Consider the following 26,538-nt stretch of genomic DNA (forward strand, 5'->3'; position numbering starts at 1 on the left):
AAAGATAATAAACAAAAACTTAAAAATTAAGATAAAGGTTTGATATATATTTGTATACGGAACCGTTATTCTAACATTGATATTACATTCTTTTGTTATCAGTTTCACTTTATATGAACCTACAAAATATGTTATTGTCAAGGTTTTGACAAATTAGTTTGAATTTTATTTAGGAACATTTCCTTATTTATTTATTATATTAAAGTAAAGGAAAAGCTAATGTAAAACGTAACATACACCAAAGAGAGTACACTGAGAAGTGTACACCGGAAGTATACACCGAAAGTGTACACCGGAGGTGTACATGCGAGTGACATATCGGAGAGTACATTGGCGTACACAGGAGTGCGACAACGTGCGTCCTCCTCGCCGTCCTCAGCTCTTGTGGTCGTACCTCATATCGAAGTGTACACCGGAAGTGTACAACTTAGGTGTAGATGCGAGTTATGCATATCGGAGCTTACATTGGTGTAGACACTCAGCTCTCATCGGAGCTTACATTGAAGTACATATTTGGTCTTTATTGAAGTACATATTTGGTCTTTATTGAAGATATTGAAGTACATATATATCCAATAAAGATATTGAAGTACATATTTGGTCTTTATTTGTTTTGCTTCTTTTCATTTTGGCCCTAGAATCTTATAGTGTACACATTTCTTTAGATTTTTTATCCAAGCCCTTAAAATGTGTCATCTAACCCATATTAATGAACATATATGTACAATAAAGATATTTAAATGCATCCAAAAAGATTAAAATGAATCAAATGCAATATTAAATATAAGTCATATATTCAATCTTATAACATATAATTTATAGACAATAAACACTATATACTATCTCATAAATCCTAAGCTAAATATTAAATTGTGTAAACATAAATATAACTTTTCTTTTAATTGCAACAGAAAAATTCTTATAAAAAATATAAACTTTGTTTTTTGTAAAACTCATTGTTTTTGTGTGTACCCTAAATTTTGCTTCCGCATACCGTTTTCAACTCTTTGAACCATAGATGTACATCCTAGCGTACACACCGGGGTGTACACTCTAGCGTACACTACACACCGGGGTGTACACTCTAGCATACATTACACACCAGAGTGTACACCTTACCGTACACTGGGGTGTACACCCTAGCGTACACCGTAATGTATACCGGAGTATACACCGTAAATTATACTGGGGTGTACACCGTAGAGTATACTGGGAGTGAACACCGTAGTGTATACCGAGGTGTATACCGTATTGCATATCGGAGGTGTACACCGGTGTGTATATCGGGTGTATACCGTTGTGTTTACCTAGCGTACACTACACACCGGGGTGTACATCCTAGCATACACTACACACCGGAGTGTACACCCTAGCATACACCGTAATGTATACCGGAGTGTACACCGTAGAGTATACTGGGAGTGTACACCATAGTGTATACCGTATTGCATATTGGAGGTGTACACCGGTGTGTATATCGGGTGTATACCGTTGTGTTTACCTAGGGTATGCAATAACAAATTTTTTTTAATTTACCTATATAATATAATTTTTCCATATTTAATTCTTATAGCACTTGTATTTTTATATAATACAAAATTTAATTATAGAATTTATTAAAAAAATAGTATACAATTTTTTTTTCTTGTTTCATAATAAAATTTTAGTTAACATTGTGTTATAACAATTATATTATTGATTACAAAAGTAATTAATATGTTATTTTATACAAATGTTTATAATTTTTGGTAATATTTTGTTAGATATTTTCTCAATAGATTTTGTAATACTTAAAAATAAAATTCAAATTTATAGTTGGTTTATTATTAATGTAAATAATCAAATATGTCATATTAACTAATTCTTTAACTGATCTTATGTGGTAGACAAAAATTAAGTTTTTGAATTAATAGATTAGATAACTGTTTATGTGTAATTAATCATATTTAGCATCTCATTTAGTTCATTTTTAATCACTTTAGATTGCATTTATGTGTCCACATTGTATATATTTATTCAATTATGTGCATTAGGGTATGGAGTGCACAATTGAAATGTTTGGGGTCAATTTGAAAGGATACATTACCAATCTGACACCTTTAGGGCCACAGCGAAAGAAGACAAGAATTCAGGGACCAAGGTTGCAGTTTTGGAATATTCGCTTGGGTTAAGGCTTCGAATGTTACGAACCCACCCGCCCCGCACCGCAGTTAACACCGGAAGTGTACACTGGTGTACACAGGAGCGCGACATTGGTGTACACTTCTAGAAGTGTACATCTAGAAGTGTACACCGGAAGTGTACATCTAGAAGTGTACACCGGAAGTGTACACTGATGCATATCGAAGCGTACATTGGTGTACACAGGAGCGCGACATTGAGCGTCCTTATCGCCGTCCTCAGCTCTCGTCGCCGTGCCTCATATCGGAAGGTCAATAACAACAATGGCCAAGTTTCTCATAATTGCATATTTGGTCTTTATTTGTTTTGCTTCTTTTCATTTTGGCCCTAGAATCTTATAGTGTACACATTTCTTTAGATTTTTGCCCCAAGCCCTTAAAATGTGTCATCTAACCCATATTAATGAACATATATGTACAAGAAAGATATTTAAAATGCATCCAAAAAGATTAAAATGAATCAAATGCAATATTAAATATAAGTCATATATTCAACCTTATAACATATAATTTATAGACAATAAACACTATATACTATCTCATAAATCCTAAGCTAAATATTAAATTATGTAAACATAAATATAACTTTTCTTTTAATTACAACAGAAAAAATCTTATAAAAAACATAAACTGTGTTTTTTGTAAAACTCATTGCTTTTGTGTGTACCCTAAATTTTGCTTCCGCATACCGTTTTCAACTCTTTGAACCATAGATGTACATCCTAGCGTACACACCGGGGTGTACACCCTAGCGTACACTACACACCGGGGTGTACACTCTAGCATACACTACACACCGAAGTGTACACCTTACCGTACACTGGGGTGTACACCCTAGCGTACACCATAATGTATACCGAAGTATACACCGTAAATTATACTGGGGTGTACACCGTAGAGTATACTGGGAGTGTACACCGTAGTGTATACCGAGGTGTATACCGTATTGCATATCGGAGGTGTACACCGGTGTGTATATCGGGTGTATACCGTTGTGTTTACCTAGCGTACACTACACACCGGGGTGTACATCCTAGCATACACTACACACCGGAGTGTACACCTTAGCGTACACCAGGGTGTACACCCTAGCGTACACCGTAATGTATACCGGAGTATACACCATAAATTATACTGGGGTGTACACCGTAGAGTATACTGGGAGTGTACACCGTAGTGTATACCGTATTGCATATTGGAGGTGTACACCGGTGTGTATATCGGGTGTATACCGTTGTGTTTACCTAGGGTATGCAATAACAAATTTGTTTTTTAATTTACCTATATAATATAATTTTCCATATTTAATTCTTATAGCACTTGTATTTTTATATAATACAAAATTTAATTATAGAATTTATTAAAAAAATAGTATACAATTTTTTTTCTTGTTTCATAATAAAATTTTAGTTAACATTGTGTTATAACAATTATATTTTTGATTACAAAAGTAATTAATATTTTATTTTATACAAATGTTTATAATTTTTGGTAATATTTTGTTAGATATTTTCTCAATAGATTTTGTAATACTTAAAAATAAAATTCAAATTTATAGTTGGTTTATTATTAATGTAAATAATCAAATATGTCATATTAACTAATTCTTTAACTGGTCTTATGTGGTAGATAAAAATTAAGTTTTTGAATTAATAGATTAAATAACTGTTTATGTGTAATTAATCATATTTAGCATCTCATTTAGTTCATTTTTAATCACTTTAGATTGCATTTAGGTGTCCACATTGTATATATTTGTTCAATTATGTGCATTAGGGTATGGAGTGCACAATTGAAATGTTTTGTGTCAATTTGAAAGGATACACTACCAATCTGAAACCTTTAGGGCCACAGCGAAAAAAGACAAGAATTCAGGGACCAAGGTTGCAGTTTTGGAATATTCGCTTGGGTTAAGGTTCGAGTGAACCTTTCTGCAAATTTAATAGTTTTTGGGTCAATGAGTAAATAGCCAAAATATCAAGGACCAGATGTGCAAAATGGCCAAAAGTGTCCATTGTTGTCTCCGAGCTTCGAACTGGACGACTCCGCGGCGAGCTTTGAACTGGAAGCTCGGAAGAGGGCCGCGGCGGCGAGAGCTTTGAACTGGACGACTCTGGAGCTTCAAGACGCTCTATCTATGGGATTGCTACGAGGATTGGAGCTTGATGAGACAGTGATTTCGTGGAGAAAGGAAGGTCACAACGAGGAGATGGAGACCTGAGGCCATGGAAGAAGCATGGTCGTGGTGAACCTCTGAAATGATGCAAGCTTCGTCTCTGCCGAGTTATTAAACGGTTGATGAATCCAGTGGAGAAAATTGGAGAAGAGAGAAAGAAATAATAATAGGGAAAAAGACTTTCTCACGTGCGAAAACAATTCAAGGGAGACAATGGCAATTTGGTGAATATGTTATTTGGACAGGGTGTATTACGTATTTTCTAAGAGACTTGTATAGGGCCAAATAGTACCGCGACCCATTCTGCAAATAAAAACTTTGCCTGACTCAAACCCCAAATTAAACACTCGAAAGTGACCCACTTTGCCAATAAATTCACAACAAAAGGTGATGCATCTCTTGAACTCGATTAATCTTCTAGATTAGTGTAGCCATTCCATATTTCCAATCTGTCCACCGTATTTTTTAATAAGACTTAGGGCATCTCTAACCTCATTCTATTTTCCACTTTAAAATAAAATTTATAGTAAAAATAATTTTAGTGGTATCTTATTTTCCACTCTGTAGTGGAGTAAAAAATAGGTTTACTCTATATATAGAATAACTTGTTTATTGTTTGTTCAACACTCTATTTTTTATCTAAAATATAGTACCATTGGAGCAACAATCAACTCTATTGTTAAGTCACTTTATTTTAGAGAAAAAAATAGAGTAAACCATTGGAGATGGTCTTAGAATGTAGCATTGTAGCTTAACCTTCAATGTTTAAAGGCTTCTACATCAGATCTCTAGTTTGATTTTCAGAGGAAGCGCAATTTTCTGCGGATTATAGGATTCAATTTTATCGGAGGTTTTGTAGGCATAGCCGTCTGTTGTGGTCGTGTGCTGTAGAAAAAATATGTCCATCGAAGATGTCGTCCATGATGAAACGTTAGTCGATCCAAGTGTTATGGAGAGAGGTACATCATGGAATAGTTGTTTGTGAACTGTTCATCATGTTTTGTTTGAATATGTTGGAGATAGTTGATCAATCATAGAATAAATATTACATGATACTGTAATCGATAATTTGACCAGTGTTATAAAAAAAATGTAATTTAAAGTTCTTATAACTTCATTTTTCATCCCACCGACGTCAACTACTCTTAAATTAACAACAGGAATCATGATTATGAATAAGTAATTACTCATTAGTCTATATCTCTTATTTCTCGTGCGTGTGACAACTACAAATACTACCTTTGCGAAATAAATAAACAAAAAGGGCACCAACCATTTATAAGAAAATCGCCATATAAATAAAAGTAAAAGCATCTCCTCTCTTTCGGTTTCGACATTCCTCAGAATCTCTCTCACCTTTTTGTCTCCAACCAAAAACCTCTGTTACCTTTCTTCATCTTCAAACAGAGCATAACAGTGATCACAGTAAAGACGTTCGACTCTGTCTTAATCTCCTGTTTGGATCCCAAAGTAAGTTGGTTCCATTTTTTTTCTTATTTATCTGATGTAGTTACGAGAACAATTTCAAACAAACGAATTTTATCTTCTTTTTCTTCATGAACATGATGTATAGTTTTTTTTTTTTTTTTTTTTTGAAAAAATGATGTATCGTTTTTTCCTCTATGGTTTTGTTCCAACCTAAGATAGATGGAAATCGGTGGAGCAATTCCGGTTCAGGAAACTGGATCCGGGTTTCAAAAACCCGTCAAACCAGATGGGTTTATGACGATCGATGTCGAGAGTTTCTCTCCTGTTCTGCACCCAGACTTCTTTTCTTCTAGTCCCAGAATTACTGTAAGTTTTTTTTAAAAACAAATCCACTTTATTTTAAGTAACCGTGCTTTGTTAGTTTGTTAATCACTGCGTTTTGTCGAAAATATAAAAAATTATCAAGCCATCAAAGAAAGTGCAAGCCATGGAATGGACTATACACTATTTAACCCAAAAAAATTATTCTTATAATTTTAAGAATTTATATATATATATATATATATATATATGTGTGTGTGAATTATTTCTAAAATTTGGGAATTATAGGTTAATGTTTTACTTATCTATGTCAATGACCGATTCTAGTTGTGGCGGTACCTGTGGCCAATCCATTTCTTTTCTTTCGTTAAAAGTTCTTTGAGAACTTCGTGGTTTAAATTGGAAGCCTTTTTTCAAAAGAAAATACCAGAATTTATCAATATTATTTCATTATTTTTATATTTTCTTCTATGTTTTTACGTTTTTGTCTTTTGGTGTTTAATGTTCGTGAGAATCATGGAAGATTCGCCCATAACCTTAATAACTATTCTTGTGTAGTCGATTTTATTCCATTTACTATTTGTCCAATTAAATAAATGAAATAAAAAGAAAACCCTAAACGGAAGTTGACGTGCAACTATTATCATCCCACGGATTTATCTGGTTTCTTTTCTGGTAATTGACATTTGGCATGAAGCCTAGTTTAGATATTCTAATTTATTTATTTTGCCGTAGTGATCGATCCTATGAAACTTTATAATTGAATATTATATTATAATCTAATTGAATTATTGATAAGATAATTTGTTTTTTTTTCTAATTAAAGCTGCATAGAAGTGTTTCAAGGAAAGGGTCTCCAAGAAACAACAACGAAAGGAAACTTCATGGTGACTCAAATAGTAATGACAAAGAGACCTCGTTTCCTCAGTTTCCACTTAGAGGTAAAATTTAAATGATTCTTCAAAATGTAAAACTTTTAATCTATGTCATATTCTTGATTTATTGTTTTCTTTTCTGCATGATACATCGATTAGATTTCATTTTTCAACAAAGTAAACAATTAAATTAACGTATATGGACAAATGCATCTTTTCTAGAGGCCAGTGGTGCATTTTTTGTTTTTTCGTCTGTTACCATGTGATATAACATAATAGTATCAAATGGACCTATAGTAGATTCTTTTAATAAATTCGATTTGGTTTTATCTGTGACTTTAGTAATGAAAAAACTTGACAAAAATAATGGGGGGGGGGGGGGGGGGGGGGGGTTTGGATGGAAACAAATGTATCTCGGCCTTTTAATTGATTTTACAATTCGAATTATTATTATTTTATGCGGATAGATATTCTCATATGTTTTATCTTCACGACATGTTTTTTTTCTTTTTTGTTCTTTTTAATCCCTGATGCAACAGGACTCGGTTGCATAATCTGAATAAAGCTGAATACATATATTTTTCCTTCTGAGTGTAAAAATGACGAAGTGTTAGGTGTGATCTAGGTATGTAACCAGCCCATGCGTTTTTAGCTGTAGACCGTAACGAGGTTCCTTTTATAAGGATAATATTTTGTTGACATACATCTTACTAAATATTTTTGACGTCTATGTGCTTGCAATCTATGTAACACATCAATACATACACACATACATATATAAGGAAAAACTTTTCTTGGTTTCTCGTTTTGAATGTATTTGTGTTAGCTACATATAGCTTTAAGCAGACCACAAAGAACCCAATATTCCAACCTTTTATTCTCATGAACTGCATGCTCACTCATACCACTATTAAATTAGGCATACAAATTACTAATGAATACGTTATGATTCAATTTATTTCTTCCAGTCAAATAATGAAAAAGAATCATTATTAATTGTTGTATTAATTAAAGCTTGTGGTATGTCATTTGATGAGTTTTGTAGGGTCAAGCGCGCCGGAAAAGCCGAGCACTGTTGGGCCCATTGATCATGCAGGCACGGTTACAACTGCAAACACCGCTGCTCCATCGTCGCCGCTTCATCAGATAACCATTACTACATCTGCCGCCACCGCCGGAAATATGATCTCCGATCAAAATAGAGAAAGACGATTTGGTTTTGCAAGAAAGTCGAGTTTTAAACGCTCTCACACTTCTTGGATGCTTGATCCCAAGAAAATCGTCCTCTTCTGTGCAATTTTGTAAGTATTATATCACTCCCTTATAATATATTTACATATATAAACTTATGGAATACAAAATGTTTTAAAATAAAGTATATAACTCATAATGCAAACATCTATAGTTATTTACGAGAACAAAATATCTGTAACAGTATATTTAGTTTCAATTTTTCGGATTGCATATGGTTCAATTCTAGTAGTAATTGATTTTAGCCATTTATTGAGTTTAAACGTTTGAGTTAATTTAACACACACATACACACACACGTATATATATTACTATGTCATGCATGTACGAATATGCTACTGAAAATGGGAGTATCTTTCACAATTTAATAAGTAAAGTTGTTTTGGATGAATATCAAATATTGATGGAATGTTAAATTTTTGTGACAGGTCAAGCATGGGATCAATCTTGTTAATCATATTTACTCTCTCAATCAGCAAGTCTAATCCAGGAGATATGCCTCTAGGCTAATAGTGACCGTCCTCAGTTTGTGGCTATAGAGCATGCGATAATCTCACCGACCTATATTTATAAAAACGAAGAGCGTAAGGTTGTGACAATATATATTTTGTTATATTTTATAATAAAAATGAAAAAAAAAAGATAGCAAGACACAGAAAGTGCATGGGAAGTGGGCACGCCGCGCACGAGACCATTTAAGAAGATTGGAAAAGAAAGCTTTAAGACAAGAGTTTATGAGCATTGTGACAAAGACAGAGAATCTTCTCTTCTTTTCCTTTTCTCTGTTTTTAAATTTTATTTAGTATGTGTTTTTCAGTTTGGTGTATTTCTTTTATGTACATATGTATATCAGTTGGCATGAGCTTTTTTAGTTTCGGTTTGGGTTCACTTATAGAAATATTGAGCCGTGTTAGAATTGAATGGTAATATATGGACCTCTTTAACAAATACAACCTACACAAGCGTGGAGCATTTAAAGAGTCTCTGCATGCTATTCACGTAAGCTATACCATATTTAGGTGTCTTTAAGTATTTGAAACATAAAGTAACATTTCCCTTTCTTAGACCAGATTGCAAGAATATATTACCTGCGAATGTATATACATTATATAAAACATTTTCAATTTTGGTGATAACAACCAAAGCTAAAGCGTGGTTTAAAAAGTTTGATGTTGAAATGTTGCCAATCAAGTATAAAACTCCTATACAAGTTAAGGTGTGGATTTTACAGTAAGAAATGGGGAGGGCGATGGATAGTACAGATATTTGCAGTTGTTGATCACAGCTGAGATGGTAAAAATAATCAGACTTTTAAAGAGAAAAAGAAAACTATTTATATACACTTTAGCCACTTAGTTATTTTAGTTGCTGTAATTTTGTCATTGGTCAAGCCACAACCAACCTTTCTTGACTAACCAGACTGCTCAAACTACTTATATTACTAGCATGCACATCTAACATTTAAATAATTTACTGTTTCATCATATTAGATATGATACATTGCATATCATTGAATGGAAACCTGAATAGAGTTAGTATACTACAAACAAATGTATATTTTACGGATTTGCATTGGTGTCCATTATGTCATAGTATCTGAATTTAAACCCAACAGTATGCATATATGAATTGTAGACCATAAAAAGTAATACACCTGTTACATATCCAATTGTTATGAGTTGATAAGTTTAGTTATTAATTTGATAGTTAATTAGTTGAAACTTTCATTTATCACATAATTTGTTTTATTTCTCAATAGTTTTGTGGAGAAACAAAATACTGATTCAATTCTCTTCAGCCTGGGCTAGCAAATATATTTCTATGGACATTTGCTTTGACCCATACATAATATATGGTTATTATAAAATGTATAAATGGGCTCTATTGCTTTGTCTCTCATCGTAGAGCCTCAGAACCACTGCCGCAGTTTACTCGATTGCTCTTTCTGTCACTTCTTCAAAACAAAACAATTCAATTTCTTTTTCTTCATCAAATCTTTTGTAATATCAAAACAATATTTAGTCTTACGAAACTTTTAATACGATTTTTTCTTCTTGGGATATAACTTTTTTTCAACAAGACTCAAACTGGTCAAACCTTAACCAACCACTTGAATAAGAATTTGGACTTCGGATTAACTTTTATATCAGATTAATATTCCCTCTATTTATTTTAAATGTCGCTTTATTTATACACACAAATTAAAAATATTTAATTTTTTTATATTCCTCAACAAAAATATCACTAATTATATACACTTAATCATAAATCAACCAATAAAAATAAATAGAGAATATAAAGAATCATATAGCATATAAAATTAATAATTTTTGCAATAAAATTTGAAAATGTCATATAATTTGAAATAAAAAAAAACAATTCTCTAAAACATCATTTATTTTGAAACAGAGAGGGTAATATCTTTTAAATTATAGTCAACCGAAAGCTCCGTTTTAACATAATTGATTTTACAATTCATTTTGACTAAATGTAGATTACCAGTTTACCTAGAATACAACATTTGTTAAGAAAATTCAACCAAAACTTATAAAAATCAAAACATATAGATATAGACCCTAAGAATACATTAGAGCTGGGTGTATAAATTAGTAGATATCATTAATGAACCTAGGGAGGCCAACTTTATAACCAAGCTTCTTAACATCTTCTTGAACTTGCTGTCTGAATTCTCCGAAACTGAAATTTCTATAAGCAGGACAATCACCTGAACACTCTATAACGGCGTCGTATGATGGACATAGAAAATACGCCGTTGAGAATCTCTCCACCGTTGGATTCGTCATCACACGATGTTCCACACTTTTGTACATGCCATTACTCCATGCCTAGCAAAAACACATATATAGAATCTTAAAAACATTTTAATACACTGCCTTAATGATGGATGCAAATGGATCTACAATGACATCAAAGCTATATACATAAGAAATTCACTTTCAATTAGGCTTCCGTATCTCCTAAACCGAACGGTCCGAACCTAAACCTAACTAAACGTGATTAAGAACTCTTCACCATGCTTAAATACCTGAAATAAGTCACCAATATTGATAATGAGAGCACGAGGGTTAGGTTTAACGGCGATCCATCTATTGTCTTTGATGAGTTGGAGTCCTCCGACTTGGTCTTGATACAAGATTGTGAGGAAATCACTGTCCGTGTGTGGCATCAAACCATACACCTCCGATGGTTTCGGACATGGTGGATAACGGTTCATCCTTAGATAACATGTGTTTCGCACACAGGTTTTTTTGAAGAAACTTGATTTCCGTCCTGATTTCTCTGCAAGGACCTCTGCCAATGAATATGCCAGAGCCTCGGATCCTGAAGCAAATTTTTCCATTGTTGAGCTGCGATATAAATGTACATATTATAACTAAGGTTAATTTATTATAGAGACAAATAAATCATGTTAAATAAATTAGGTGAAATAATTGCGAAAGCCATGAACCTTTCTTGTTCCTTTTGTTTAATCCAAGCCATGAATTGTTCGTTTGTTTTAACGTAGAATTGCTAATAAAAAAAATTTTGTAAACCATGAATTGAAGTTATGATAAGAAAAGAAATGTAAAATATTATTATTATTATTATTATTATTATTATTATTATTATTTAATGGTAGAATGATATAGTATAAATAATTATTTCACGGTAATTATTTGATTTGGTAGAAAATTGTGGAAATTATTTGATTTGCTGATTTTTTTTGTGAAGATACAAAATTCACCTAACAAAAGAAACACGTAAGGTTATTTGTTATTTGTGGTACATATTTAAGCAAAAGACATGCTATTTTTTATATCTTTCTAATCTTATGGGAATACCATGAAGACGCAGCAACACAAGCATTTGGCAGTTTATCAAGCACAATGAAAATTGTTACTATTGGTGTGGCGTATATAATATAGCAGGTGCATGTAACAAACATGGAAGAGATTCATGATGCAGTTTATAAGTAAGACATGCATGTTAGTTATAAATCTCTCTGTTCTAAAACGCGGACGCCTAGCCGATTAATCACCCGGCTAGGCGCTCAACGGTATGCAACCACCGCGATTAAGACCTAATCAGCTTAACTAATCGGTTAACCAACTAATCGGCCAACAACCCGATTAATCGGTTTTATTTATGATTTTTAACCGATTAAATCTGATTTTTTTTAACTAATTAGGCAGAACTTGGATCTTTTGTAGAAGCCCAGTTGCAGGATTTACTTCTAACCACATGTAGCTATTTATACAGGTCTTCAAATCATGTATTCCTTGTATTTAGTCGATGTGGGACTTTGGCTAAAGTGTTTTTAAAATTTTTTGTCTTAATATTAAAACATGATGGGTGAAAGAATCGAAACCAAGATCTGTCACAGCCTACTCGATGTCGTAAACCACTAGACCGAAAGATAACTTGTTGGTTATACACAGTTTCTAATATATATACATATATTTATAATAAATAATTATAAAAACTAATCTCCGATTAAACCCTGCATAATCCCCGATTTATTGATTAAGCGCTACTCCCACACCGAGCGCCCGACTAATGCCCAGCGAGTTTATAATAGAAGGGTCCTATAACAGGGGAGAGACTGAAACAAGACGAGAAGAAAAGGGGAAAAAGAAAAGAAAAAGGTTTAATAGGTTGGGAAGAGAGGTACGTGTACGTGTCTAACCCATAGGTTTTCTATGATAGGTATACATATCTCCTATCTGTCAGGAACATGAGATCCTTTGCAAATTTCGGGTCTACTATATCATTTCTCTTTTCGGATACATTACATATGCATGTATAGAGTGACCATCTTTCGCCACTAGAATGATGAGCTCTATTCACTTTGGATTTGTTGGCCACAAGCTATATAGTATATACAGTAAAATCTCTGATAAATTAATTATGTTAGAACTACAATATTTTATTATTTTATAAAGTTATTAACTTTTAGATTTAATAGGAGTATAACTAAAATTTGTTTAGTGTAAAATAAAATAATTATTTAACGGTTTACAAAATTTAAATTTGGCTTTCATATTATTGTATGATAATTTGGTGTATAACATATATGTAATGTGTTTTGTAGCTGATTTGACAAAATAATATTAAATTAATTTTAATTTATAAGAAAAAATTGAGATAAATTTCATTCTGAATAAAAACAAATAATAAAAAATTTTATATTTTTCATAAACTTTGTAAGTATCATTTATTATTTTAATATGACCATATATTTGGATAGGATTTTCGAAAATTTATTATTTTATTACTTTATCAAAGAATTGTGTCATATTTTTTGAACTGATCCAATTCAAGACTAAAGTTCATTAATTTTATTATATTAATTTATTTATAAAATATTAATTTATAGGGTTTGTACTGTACATATATATTCTTTTGTTTTGTTGGAAAAGATGAATGATCGTTTCTGTTCCGACGTCATTGTTAAGATCGAGGATCATCTAAAATTTTTTAAAATAAAAAGATATATGGGTATAGAGGTTTCAAGTGTGTATAATAGAAGCACTAGAAAAAAGCCCTATTCGGGAACGCGCCAGGCGCTAGTCGGGCAGTCGGGTTGGGCCTAGCGCCTAAAGAAAAAATCGGAGATTAATCGGAAAATATGCGGGACGGAATTTTTAGATGGTTTACTATGTTATAAAACATGTTAATCTTTAATTGTGTATAACATTAATACATTTTCATGTTTAAGATTGTATAAAACACACAAATAGAATATATAAACTTAATATAGTGTAATTTTCATCAAAATTATGAATATAAATGATATTTATAAAATTTTAGATCAAATAAACAAATAAAAATATTATTAAAAATAAAATAAAAAAAATAGATTAGGCGGCTAGACGGTCATTTAGGCGGTCTAGACAGAAAAAATCGGATATCCGATTTTTTAAACCGATTTGGCATAAATCGGGGCGGAAAAATGACGCATAGCGCCTAGACGGCCGATTTTTAGAACAGGGGAAAAAAATCAACCATAAAACTTCTTAAACAAAGTATCGGACTCTAATGTCTAATCGAACTTTTATCAAAAATGATCATTTGTTTGGCTTCGGCAATTAGTTTGTTTTTGTTGAAACGGCATACGAACTCTGGAATTCTAATTTAGACTAATCCTGGATGAATGTACCTTAAAATCCTGTGTTCTATATATACAGTTTATTGGATTACGACATCTATTAAAATGTCATGGAATAGTGTTCGAGTTCCCCTAAAGTATTCGTTTTTCGAAGAGAAAATAACTTCTTTTTTTGTAACTTGGCTTTTTTTTTTATTGGATTGAGATATATTATACATAACTTTTAGAATTTATTGTCAAATTGCAACCAATAGTGACTTATCATGAAATGCCAACTAATAGGGCTGGGCATAAAATCTGAAACCCGAAATCCGAACCGAATCCGAACCGAAAAACCTGATCCGTACCCGATCCGAAATATAAAAAATACCTCAATGGATCTTATAGGGTGTTACAAAACATATCAGACCCCGAAGTTTTATTAACCGAACCCGAACGGGTAACCCGAAAAATCCGAAAACCCGAAAAAATATCCGAAGAAACCGATCTGAATGTCCAAATTAATATATAATATAAATATTTGAAACATAAATATGTACTTCAAATATTCAATTTCATATTTATTTGGATATGATATCTAATAATAAGTATTTAAAATTTAAATAAATATCTTAAATACTCTATTATATACAAAGAAGTATATATAGCTTATGTTTTACTTTTAAATTTTAGATTTTACTTTGGATATATCTGAACCGATCCGATATAACCCGAATCCGAATGATATATGGTTACTTCGGATATATCACCGATCCGAAACCGAAGTGTTATATCCGAATCCGATCTGTACTTGTAAATTTACTAGAATGAGACCTATGAGGTGTTACAAAATAAAACCGAAATCTGAATAACCGATCCGAATCCGAACGGGTACCCGAACGCTCAAGCATATGGAAGGTGGTGGCAAGGGGATGTGGTTACACACACATAAGCTGAAACTGCATAAGATGTGTATGACAACCACATGCGTGAGAATACTAGTACATGTACAGATTTCATACGCGCTCATATCAAGATAATCTATGCGTGTATATATATATATATAGCCTGGCATGTTTTTTTTTTTTTAACACCAAATGCTTATATTAAAATTAAACACCCAAAGTGCTAAGTCGGTTACAACCGGAGAGATTCTCGACGGTAAAGTGATAAACAAAAATAACTAAAACATGACGAATGATTGATGTGGCTAAGGAGAGAAGAGACCCGTAGAGAAGCTTCACTTGTATTCCTAGAGTCCGCGTTCGAAGAAACACAAAGAAGTCGAAATCGACGTTGAATAACCCAACCGATGGGTTTTGAGAGCAGTTAAAAACCGTCTCTGAAGATGTGTGGATCTCCCGACATTGCAATGAGGTGCGGAGAGGCTGCTGGAGTAGGACTACACAGAGAGTCGTCGACGGTACAGCCTCTGAAGGATAAAGGTCGGCAAATGCTAATTTTAGATAACGTTGCAGTGAGATACGGAAGGACTGCCGGAATAGGACTACACGCAGAGTCGTCGACGGTACAGCCTTTGAAGTTGAATGGATCTGCGAAGAACCGTGAAAGCCGTGGCAGCTAAAAATATAATCAAAAATCGTGAAAACCTGGCATGTTCAAGTACTTCTTCTTCCCTTCCATTAGTCTTCTTTTCTTAAGAGACATTTATCTCGTGACCATATAGTACTGTAATCTATATTGTCAAAGTGTACTATGTATTATAATGAACGTACCTAAGCTTTTATAGAGTTTTTTTTTTCAACAAGATTACAGAGGTTCTGAGCACATTTTAAATAGTATTTCTTCATAATCAAACATCACATAAGAAGAAAATTAAGAAGCTTAATTAATCCACATTGACGGGAAAAGGAAATTATCTTACTTGAACAAAATATATGTTAGATAACCAAGGTATATATACTAAATGTAAAGTATTTTAGGTTCATACAAATGTTTTACTATTGATGAAAACAGATTATAAATTGTAGATTCATTACATGTGTATATATCATCGGTAATTTTTATTCAGATCTATGTCGGCATGCATGTTAAAAGTTTGAAAACTTTCAGATGTAAACGCATGTCGAATGTGTAATATTTGTATTTTATTATAAAGGCTATTCCACTATTCTGTGTCACATGTAACAATGTTCACTATCTCTCTTTTTACTCAACTTCTCTCTAAAAGAAAAACAGATATAGTTTTGTGGGAGGTCGACTCCGGTGGCTCACACAGTACCGGAATCGAGTTTATTTGCCGTTTTCGTTTGTTAGTTTCATTAGTCTAGTTGTTCTCGGCAGAAGGGGTGAGGTTACGGCTTGTTTCATGGCGGTGAAGTTTCCAGATTGGTGGAGCGTGCTGGTTCTTGGTGAGCGTTGTCTGAGACTGATAGGTAAAGATGAGTTTTTTCTAGTTGAGGAAGCTGTGTGCTCGGTGGTTTTCACCGGTATCAAGAGTTTGGTTCTCTTTTGAAACCCTAGATACTCTTGTCTTTCCCTTAACTGTGTGCTTAGACGAGCTCGTTTACCTCCTCTTCCTCCTGCATGTGTCTACTTTGCTGAGACTGTACCCGATTAATCTTTCTGGACGTTAGAATTTGGCTTATTTTGTCTTTGATTTAGCAACGGTGTAGCTTCATGGGAAGGGGCTGTGGGGTGAGGTGAACAGTTGAAGGTTATAGTTGAGAAGAAGCTGGCGGTCTCTGTTTGTCCTAGGTGGCTTCTTGCGTGTTGGAGCAATATAAAGAGGGTAAGGCTATTTGGTGTCCAGGTAAAGGTGTGGTTGAAGAAGGGGTTTATCCCGGTGTTTGCTTCTTAATGGGTTTGTTTATCTTGGTTTTGTCCAAGTGGTTCGTGGTCATTGTGAACGTGTGGTTCAGATGAGGATTCCTGCTCTTGATGAAGAAACCCCTTGCTTTGTGTGCTTGCCTACTTAGTGCATAACAAGAATCCGGCTAATCATATAAAAATAAGTCTTTGTTTAGTCTCTTGCATGGTTGTTTGTGGGTTTAGTTTAAGGTTGGTAGTATGATGTTCTGTTTTGAAGTATGTGATGTATGTGTCCCGTTTCTTTGGGCTTTGGCTTCCTTGTTTGGGATTAGTTTTCGGAGATGTTCATGTGTTCCGCCGGCGTTATGATTCTAACCTTGTAATTTTTTATTGTTATGAATGAAAAACTCAGATGGAAAAAAAAAAATTCCGCTATTCTGTTTTCTAATGAGTTGATTGATGGGGTTTTTTCAGCCACGAATTGGTTAATGGTTCTTCGTTATTAATCCCAAGAATAGGTTAGAGTCTACAGAATCATTATGTGCCGCAGCTGGTGCAGAATAATTCTAAGAAGTTTATTTTCCGAAACTAACAATGCTAGCTCATTTACATTTACAGAATATTTCATATTTGAAGTGCTTGACGAAATTCTTTAGCATATGAGGAGCCAAAGAATAAAACCAACATTAGAACTAGCTAGGGTTTAAATTAATTACGTAACTATGCTCTGAGCATGTTCTGAAGTCATAATATTTTCTATCATTTTTTTTGTTTGGAAGTATTAATATTTATTTATTCATTATATTTTCACATGCCAACTTGCTATCTATAAATTAAACATTCAAAAATAGTATTCTCTCTGTTATAAATGTCGTTTTACGTTTCGGCACACAGATTAAAGAAACAATTAATTTTGTATTTCCTATAAAAAACACTATTACCTATACACCTAACCATATTTTAACCAATAGAAAAATAAATTTTGCATAAAATTAATAAATTTTACATTGAAAATCGAAACGACACTTATTTTATAACGAAAAAAATTCTCTAAAATGACACTTAATATGAAACAGAGGGAATATTAAAAATGGGAAACAGAGACACGCATGAGAGATGGAGAATAAATCTTTGACCCAACCTCGAAAACTTTTTAGGATTTTCTTTTATGTATGTGGACTAAATAGTAATTTAATAGAAATGACAACACTATTATATGCTTCAAAACCGCCAAATATTGAATAAAACTGCGTTCGTCTCCCATGCTCGAATATTTAACTACTTGGAGGTGTATTCAATTGAAAGTTTTAGGTGATTTGTGTCAAAATGACAAATCTACTGTTATTGAAACATGAATTTTAAAAATTCATTTAAAATCCAGTGTTATTGAACTTGACATTTTATAAAGTACTCTGAAATCCACTGTTATTGAAAATATTTTAAGCTGCGGAGTTTTCAAGTTTTCAAGTGATTTTAGAGTGTTTGGGTGGAGTTTTTTAGTTAAAAAAATAAAACTCAAATCCCATGGTTTTAGGTGATATTCTAGAGTGGTTTAACAAAAATTATTTTATTCTCTGCAATTCTTTAAAATCATCTAAAATCTCATTAAAAATCAAATCACTTTAAATTTTAGATTGAATACATCCCCTTAATGAATTTTCGAAGAAGACTATCTGACTAATAGTCAAACACTTACATAAAACAAGCATTGCATTATATGTACACAATATTATCCTAGAAACACTAGCTGGTTTCTAGGTGATGATATGTTATTAGAAGGTAACTAATTTTTAAGTTAGTAAAAATTCAGATTAAGTGGAATGTTATCAACATTTCCTTATTGTAAAATGTCCTCCAAATATATTTTAAAACAACCTGAATATTAAAAATTTAGAAGTATGTAGTTAACAATTAAAAGTTAATTAATAACACAATATTTGTGTACCTGAGCGTAGTAAAGTCCTTGTTGTCAGAAATATCTGTCATAGGAACATGAAATGCTTCTGACCAAGAAAGCTGCCGTAGACAAGTGGCTGACGGCGTTCCCCACCGGTAACTCCCGGTGGAGAACTTCTCCGACTTGATTTTCTTGTCAAATTGTTCTCTAAAAACCCTAATTTGCTCTTGTCTCATCTTCTCCAACACATCCATTGATATCCCATGGTTGATCACTTGGAAAAACCCCCACTCCCTAGAAGCGCTAGCAATGTCTTGCTTACACTTCTCCCTCTCCTTCTCGGCTCCATTGATCAGACGGCTGACGTCAATCAATGGAAGCTCCACCTCTTCAACGACAGCAGTGACATGGAAGCTAAAAGGTGTTTGCGGGACATTGTTTTCTGTGTTTTTGATCTGTTTATACAAAAGGGTTTTGTATGTTTCGTTGAATGGTGGATCCATGAGAATCAACTAAGAGAGATCTACGAAGAAGAGTGAGAGGTAGAGAGAATTATGGGAAGCGAAAATTATCAAAATACGTGTTGTGGTGAGAGACACAATTCTTATATTTATATAGAACAAAACTTAGTTTCATCCTTTAAATTCACCTCACTCTTAAGTATCAATTAAAATGTCACATAGATTATTAATTAAAAAGCATTAAACTAAATAAAAAATAGCTAAAAAAATAAAAATGATAATTTTAAGAACGCTAATGCCGCTAACGAAACCCTAAACCCTAAATCTTAAATTCTAAACCCTATACCCTAAATTCTAAATCAAAATCCAAATCCAAACCCCTAAACTCAAATCCTATACCCTAAACCCTAATCCTAGACCTTAAACCCAAAATATAGACTATAAACTTAAACCTTATACCCTAAACCCAAGTCTTACACCCTAAACCCAAACTGTAAACCTTAACCCAAACCCTATAGCATCTAAGTTTGGGGTTTGGGTTTAGGGTTTACTGTTTGGGTTTTGGGTCTAGGATTTGGGTTTAGGGTTTAGGATTTACGGTTTGGATTTAGGATTTACCGTTTGGATTTATGGTTAAAGTTTTGGGTTTAAGGTATATAACTAGACTTTGACCCGCGCTTTCAAAGCGCGGGTTCTTTTTTTTTTTTCAATTGACAAATATTTAGTAAATGCCATATTTTATATATTTATGTTTTATTTTATAAAAGATTTAAACTTTTTATCTTTCTTTATCGTGTTTCATTTTAAATGACAATTTATGTTTAAAAAATTAAACTTTATTTCTTTAATGAATTAAGTTGGTATAACTCTGATAAATTAATTTTATTGTGTGGTTAATATTTTTAATAAAAAAATTATATATTTTTAATAAAGATTTATACTTTTCAATGAAAATTTCAATTTTTTTATGAATGCTTAAATTATATTAAGATAAGAAAAAAATAATAATTAAGAATGGTTGAAAAAAAATTATTTGAACTTGGATTCAATGACCCAAAGGAAAAAAAATGAGAATTGGATCTGATTTCTTAATCGGCTCAAAAGGCCCAAGAGAGATCTGATGTGGACAGTGGGCTGGATCCGAAAAAAATGGCCCAATATAGATGTGTTATTAATATTACTTGATTGCCCTTAATGAAACATACAATGTTAATAAAGAAAGGGCAGGCTAAGGTAAAAAGGACAATAGGATCCTGCTTTAATAGTATAGATTTGGGTTTAAGGTTTACGGTTTGGGTTTAGAGTCTAGGACTTGGGTTTAGGGTATAGAGTTTAGGTTTATAGTCTAGTTTTTGGGTTTAGGGTATATAATTTGGGTTTAGGATCTAGGGTTTAGGATATAGGGTTTGGGTTTAAGAATTTGGATTTGTATTTAGAATTTAGGGAATAGGGTTTAGAATTTAAGATTTAGGGTTTAGGGTTTATCTGAAAGCGTTAGCATCGTTAAAATTAGCGTTTTTATTTTTTGTAGTTATTTTTTATTTAATTTAATGTTTTTAATTAATAATCTATGTGTCACTTTGATTGGTCTTAAAAGATGCAGTGAATTTAAAGTTTCTCGCTAGGGGTGAACATAAGTTCTGTCCATTTATATACACGCTCACCTATCTGCGTATATGTATGTACGAGTGCAATTTTCATATTTTGATTTTTAGTATATAGACCATGTTGATAAAAATTGAATTAAAAAGGAAAAATTGTTTTGCCGCCCATTGATGACCTTGTTAATTACTTACTTTACATGAGTTGGTATCCGTTAACGAATAGACATTTGGACGTGTGTAAGCACATTATTATTATTTTTTTGAAGAAAATAGTAAGCACATTATGTTGCTACGTCTAACGAGTATGATGATTTTTGGTAGCAAATAATTAATAATAGTTAGAAAGTGGATAGTTACTTAATAATAGTAAGCACATTATTATTATTTTTTTCGAAGAAAATAGTAAGCACATTATGTTGCTACGTCTAACGAGTATGATGATTTTTGGTAGCAAATAATTAATAATAGTTAGAAAGTGGATAGTTACTTAATAATAGTAAGCACATTATTATTATTTTTTTGAAGAAAATAGTAAGCACATTATGTTGCTACGTCTAACGAGTATGATGATTTTTGGTAGCAAATAATTAATAATAGTTAGAAAGTGGATAGTTACTTAACAATTTTTTTTTAAAATACTCTTGAGATTATAATTTTCTGTCAAATATTGGTATGTATGAGATGTTTAAGTTGACACTTGACAGTAATTAAAGGAAAAATCTCAGAAAAATACGATATGGGTATAGTGTCTACATTTGTATACATATGGTGGACAAGATACGATAATGGGGATTAATAAATTTGGTTTTATTAGAATAAAGTAAGTTGGGGCTGTCTTAGAGAACATGAAGTTGTTTCATATTCAAAGGTTTGAATATTTGCTTGTCTGGACACCGTCCTTTGTTTCTCATGTTTTCACTCCTTTCTATGTCGACTGTTTTTTTCTTTCTATTTTAATTTCTTTTTATATATAGCATAATCAATTACTAATCAAAAGATTAATCTATACGTCATTGGATAGACCAATTAATTTTAAAACATTATTATGCACTGTTTAATACAGTATGCACAAATAAAGAGAAAATTATGGAAGCAGGAGAAGCTTGGAGTCCAAGAAAAAGAATTAACACAACGACTTTTAGTTTGCTTTCTCATGTATATTAACGGTAACATAGTTATATATATGTACTTTTTTCCCTTACCTAATTTATTTATTGTACTACCTTTGAAAAAAAAAAAGAAGAAGAAATAAATGAGAGAAAATGTTGATTCCGGAGGAAAACTTTTACTCTATAAAAATAAGAAGGAAATTTTTTTTCTGAACACCACAGAAAGACAAGAAATAATGTTTCCTTCCCTCCAGTGTAAATGTTTTTATTTATGTGTATGAATATGAGCGTATTCTAGCAAAAAAAAAAACACACATTGTTGCTCTTTTATTTTAGGGAAAGTTTCATGTTTACCATTTTCTCCGTATCACTATTCATGTTTACTATCATTAAATAGATATTTTCAAAATACTTTCTTTATTAAGTGGCAAAATATTTTTATATCATTGTTATATATATATATAATAAATAGTTATTTAAATAAAAAATTATGTATTCGAATTATATTTTTTTTCAAATTCGAGTTTTTTTATAAAAAATAAATTTGATTTTTTTTTCAAAATTTCTTTTTGAAAATCAAAAATTATTTTTGAAGCTAGTTTTAAATTTTTTTATATTTTTTTATCAATTTTTTGTTTTAAGTATTTATTTATATATTTATCAGAATCGTACATTCCAAAAACTCTACCCCACCCCTCAACTCTAAAGTTCTAAACCCTAAGAGTATCTTCAATGTAAAACTTCATTTTTTCCTCCAAAATAGAGTAAAACGAATATGGAGTAAAAATGGTTCAATCCTACTTCATTTCCTACTCCATAATGGAGTGATGAACAAAAAAAAAATAGATTACTCCATTTATGGAGTAAACTCCATTATGGATTGAGACATGAAGTTGGATTGAATCATTTCTTACTCCATATTCACTTTTACTCCATTTTAAAAAAAAATGTAGTGGAGATGGAGATGTCCTATGTCTAAATTAGTTAACTCTAGGGTTATAAATGTCTTCTATCATTTATTAAAAGTAATGATAAAAGTGGTTAGTGTAAACATGAAAAATGGTACTATGATTGTGATATTTTTGGTAATTTCCCTTTACAGAACCATAATTGAATTTATTTCAATTGTATTTTTTTTTTTGAAAAAAAATTAAAAAGTAAAATATATTCTTATAAACAAAAAACATATAGGTAACTGTTCCTACCAAAAAAATATTATAGAAAACATCTCTTATTAATCTTTAATTATTAAGATATTCTTAACCAAACCAATATATAACTTGTTTAAATGTTTAACAAATTAATAATTTTATAATAATTTACATTTTTTATTTAACATCATCATCCAATATTAATTCCATTGCACTGATTTGTTTTCTGTTCTTCTTATTTTGATTTGTGTTTTGCTTTGACCATGCCGAAAATATGGATCTGATTGGTAATGGCTGTAGCTTTAAAATTTTTGCTGTAGAAAAAAATCTGTAGATTTTTTGCTGTGGTTTTAAATTTTATTGCTGTAGAATTTTATGAAAGCACTAAAAAATTGCTTTGGATATTTGGCTCTGCAGAGCACTTGTACAGCTGTAGGTTATTTCTAGAGCTGTGGTTTCAAAAAAAAATTTAAAGCATGATTGCTCTGAATTTGGTGCTTTAGAAATAAATATGGCTGTGGACAGCACTCACAACAACTACCAATCACCCCCTATGATCGTATGTTTAGTTTTTAGGAAATTTAGATTTAATAACTAAAAACACACAAATTCATTAACTACCCAAAATCATTTCCTCTCTTACTTTTTCTTCATATCTCTCTATCGTTTTTCTACAAATTTAATTTCTATTTTTTGGTTATCTGACAAATAAGTCATAATTTTTATTCGTTGTACTTTTCTTATTTTTCTGTTTATTTACAAAAAAAAGATATTTTCATTAATTGCATCTTTTTCTTGTTCTGCAATTCGTAGCATGCTAAAAAGGCTTTAGACAATTCGTTGCTTGCATCCATTCAGATCCAAAAGGAGGCGTGGCTATGGGATTAATTACCGACCCTTTTTTCCTTCGTATTTTTCTTGGCCGCTTTGTTTATAATTTAAAAAGCAATAAATCAACGAAAAGGAGGCGTGGCTATGGGATAGGTGAAGAAAGTGATAATTTAAGTAAGCCTAGGAAGGCAATTTACAGATTAATTAGTCCACATATCAATCTGGTCCACATATCATTTTCAGTTAAACTGTGTTTTTGTGGTTTATCCTAATCCTATAATAACAGTTTACGGACTTTATATACAACAGTACGTATACTATGCCGTATAGAGTTACATCACAACCACTATTATGTATCTTTCAGTTGACTTAAAAAATTAAGGTATACTGGTAAGAGGTCCTATTCTAGTGAGCAAATAATAAAAATAAAATTATTCCCTAATTTCATTTTTTTGTAACTTGGCATAATTTCATATTTATATAGCAATATTTGTATTTATTACGAACTCACTCTACAGCACCAAATTACGATTTTGATATAATTTGGTATACCTTAACTAAATAAATTATGCGCTATAACTTTAATTTATTTCACAGTAGTATAAAATATTTTTTAGTTTACAGTATTATAAAATATTTTTATTTTACAGTAGTATAAAATATTTTTTTGCTTTTGTGGAATAACATCTGTTTAATATTGAATAATCTATTTTCTTAATATTTTCATTATTAAAGTTATAATTATCTCTTTAAAACATATCCACTGATTAATGAAAGTACAACATGATTAGCATGATCATGTTCAGTTGATCCGTCTCCCATTAGTAGGATCGCATGTTCTATGTTATATATTACGTGTTGTATATTGCATGTTTTTTTTAGTTCAAGAAGTTTTAAACCGAACCTCATAGTTTTTTGGGCTAGAGACAAGAGCCAGTTGATCTTTTTTCCCTGCATTATCATTTTTCAATAGTAGTTTGTTAAATATGAATGTGGCTGAAATCAAATGAGTTGTCTGAAACACAAATTGATCAACCAGTCCAATCGTTTGCAAATGATAATGCTGATGTAACCCATAGAATCTTCTTGCATGTGGGCGCCACTACTTTTTATATTTAAGCCCATTTATATCGCTCAAGTTTTTATCACTCATCGACTCTGAAGACGAATTCTTTTAGAATTCGAACGCGACTTTTTGTTAACATTAACTACTTTTATATTTACAGCCTACAGGCAGGGAAAATTTATATTTTTGGTTTTGTAAAACCTTAGTAAAAATCGTTTCTATTTAAAGTAAACATAACGTGGAAATGGAAGGAAATTGTAGCACTCGAATTGTTTTTTTACGACGGTGAAAGTTATAAACTTTAAACCATAGGTCCCAACTGTAAGCTCAAGAACTTGGAGCTTGATAGGTTGCTGCTGTGGTGGACTTTTGGTTCGTGTACATGTGTTACACATGGAGAGTAATGTGTGACACATGCTTCGGAGAATAAAAAGAAAACGTCAAGATGCGATGATGTGTCATATTTCCATATGCTTGGTTGACGAAATAAGCATTAAAGGAATGTTCTTAGATCACGAATTGGAATATTTGGTGATGCTAAAATATAGGAAATATTATATTAGATAATAGGAAAATATTATTTAATATATATGGTGGCTTTACCTAAGATTAGGGTTAGAGCTTTCACGTTGTAATTCTCAGAGAGAAACACAAAGGGTTTTGGGGTTTCATAGCTGAGTGAATTGGTAGACTTGATCAACAGGTGTTGAGTCAAGCAAGTTGAGTTTGTTAGAAATCGATCCGTGTCGAGTTGTGTAATTCGGATCAAACAAATCTGTAAGAGATTGTGTAAAGGATTTCTAATAAAAGATATACGAGTTCTTGGAATTACTTTGTGCCTTGTGTTTTCGCTGTATCTCGATTCTACAATTGGTATCAGAGCAGGACATCTAAACGAAGAAGAGTTCTTCGAACCAAGGTGAGATCCTGAGAAGAGAATATGGCGATTTTGGCAAATAATATGTTGTTGCTGAATGATGTGAATTATGGGTACTGGAAAGTGAGAATGAGAGCAAACTTACGTGGAGCTGATGAAGATATTTGGACAGTTGTTCAATCTGGATGGGAAGAACCATGTGTGATGCAAGAAGATGGCTTGAAGACACTTAAACCGAAGACAAAGTGGACTGCAACAGAGAAAAAACTTTCAAGGTTTAATGCGAAAGCACTGGATACAATCTTCAGTTCTGTAGATGGAAAGCAATTTGAGCTTATACAGGGATGTGAATCAGCTAAGGAGGCTTGGGATATACTACAAAATGCTTTTGAGGGTACTGCGAAAGTTAGGAGGATAAGATTGGATTTGCTTGCATCACAGTTTGAAGACA

General features: G+C 32.0%; 2 protein-coding genes across 3 annotated transcripts; one reads left to right on the plus strand and one right to left on the minus strand.

Annotated features, from left to right (window-relative positions):
* The first annotated feature begins 5,633 nt into the window (after positions 1-5,633).
* LOC106433729 lies at positions 5,634-9,179 on the plus strand. 2 transcript variants are annotated; one of them, XM_013874556.3, is made up of 5 exons: positions 5,634-5,826; positions 6,000-6,150; positions 6,932-7,046; positions 8,026-8,281; positions 8,660-9,179. In XM_013874556.3, the coding sequence occupies exons 2-5, from the start codon at positions 6,004-6,006 to the stop codon at positions 8,739-8,741; spliced, it is 600 nt and encodes a 199-aa protein (XP_013730010.1). In that variant the 5' UTR covers positions 5,634-5,826; positions 6,000-6,003; the 3' UTR covers positions 8,742-9,179. The 2 variants fall into 2 exon arrangements, with proteins under 2 accessions (XP_013730010.1, XP_022555813.1); XM_022700092.2 differs by having other exon boundaries at positions 5,640-5,826; positions 6,004-6,150.
* A 1,466-nt stretch (positions 9,180-10,645) lies between these two features.
* LOC111204737 (gibberellin 2-beta-dioxygenase 8-like) lies at positions 10,646-19,954 on the minus strand. The gene is made up of 3 exons (XM_048751419.1): positions 19,037-19,954; positions 11,278-11,599; positions 10,646-11,077 (listed from the first exon to the last, which is right to left on the minus strand). Exons 1-3 carry the CDS (start codon positions 19,489-19,491, stop codon positions 10,838-10,840), a joined length of 1,017 nt encoding a protein of 338 aa, XP_048607376.1. The 5' UTR covers positions 19,492-19,954; the 3' UTR covers positions 10,646-10,837.
* Between the last annotated feature and the right edge of the window lie 6,584 nt (positions 19,955-26,538).

This window comes from Brassica napus, chromosome C3 (genome assembly GCF_020379485.1).
Source record: "Brassica napus cultivar Da-Ae chromosome C3, Da-Ae, whole genome shotgun sequence".
Taxonomy (NCBI): domain Eukaryota; kingdom Viridiplantae; phylum Streptophyta; class Magnoliopsida; order Brassicales; family Brassicaceae; genus Brassica; species Brassica napus.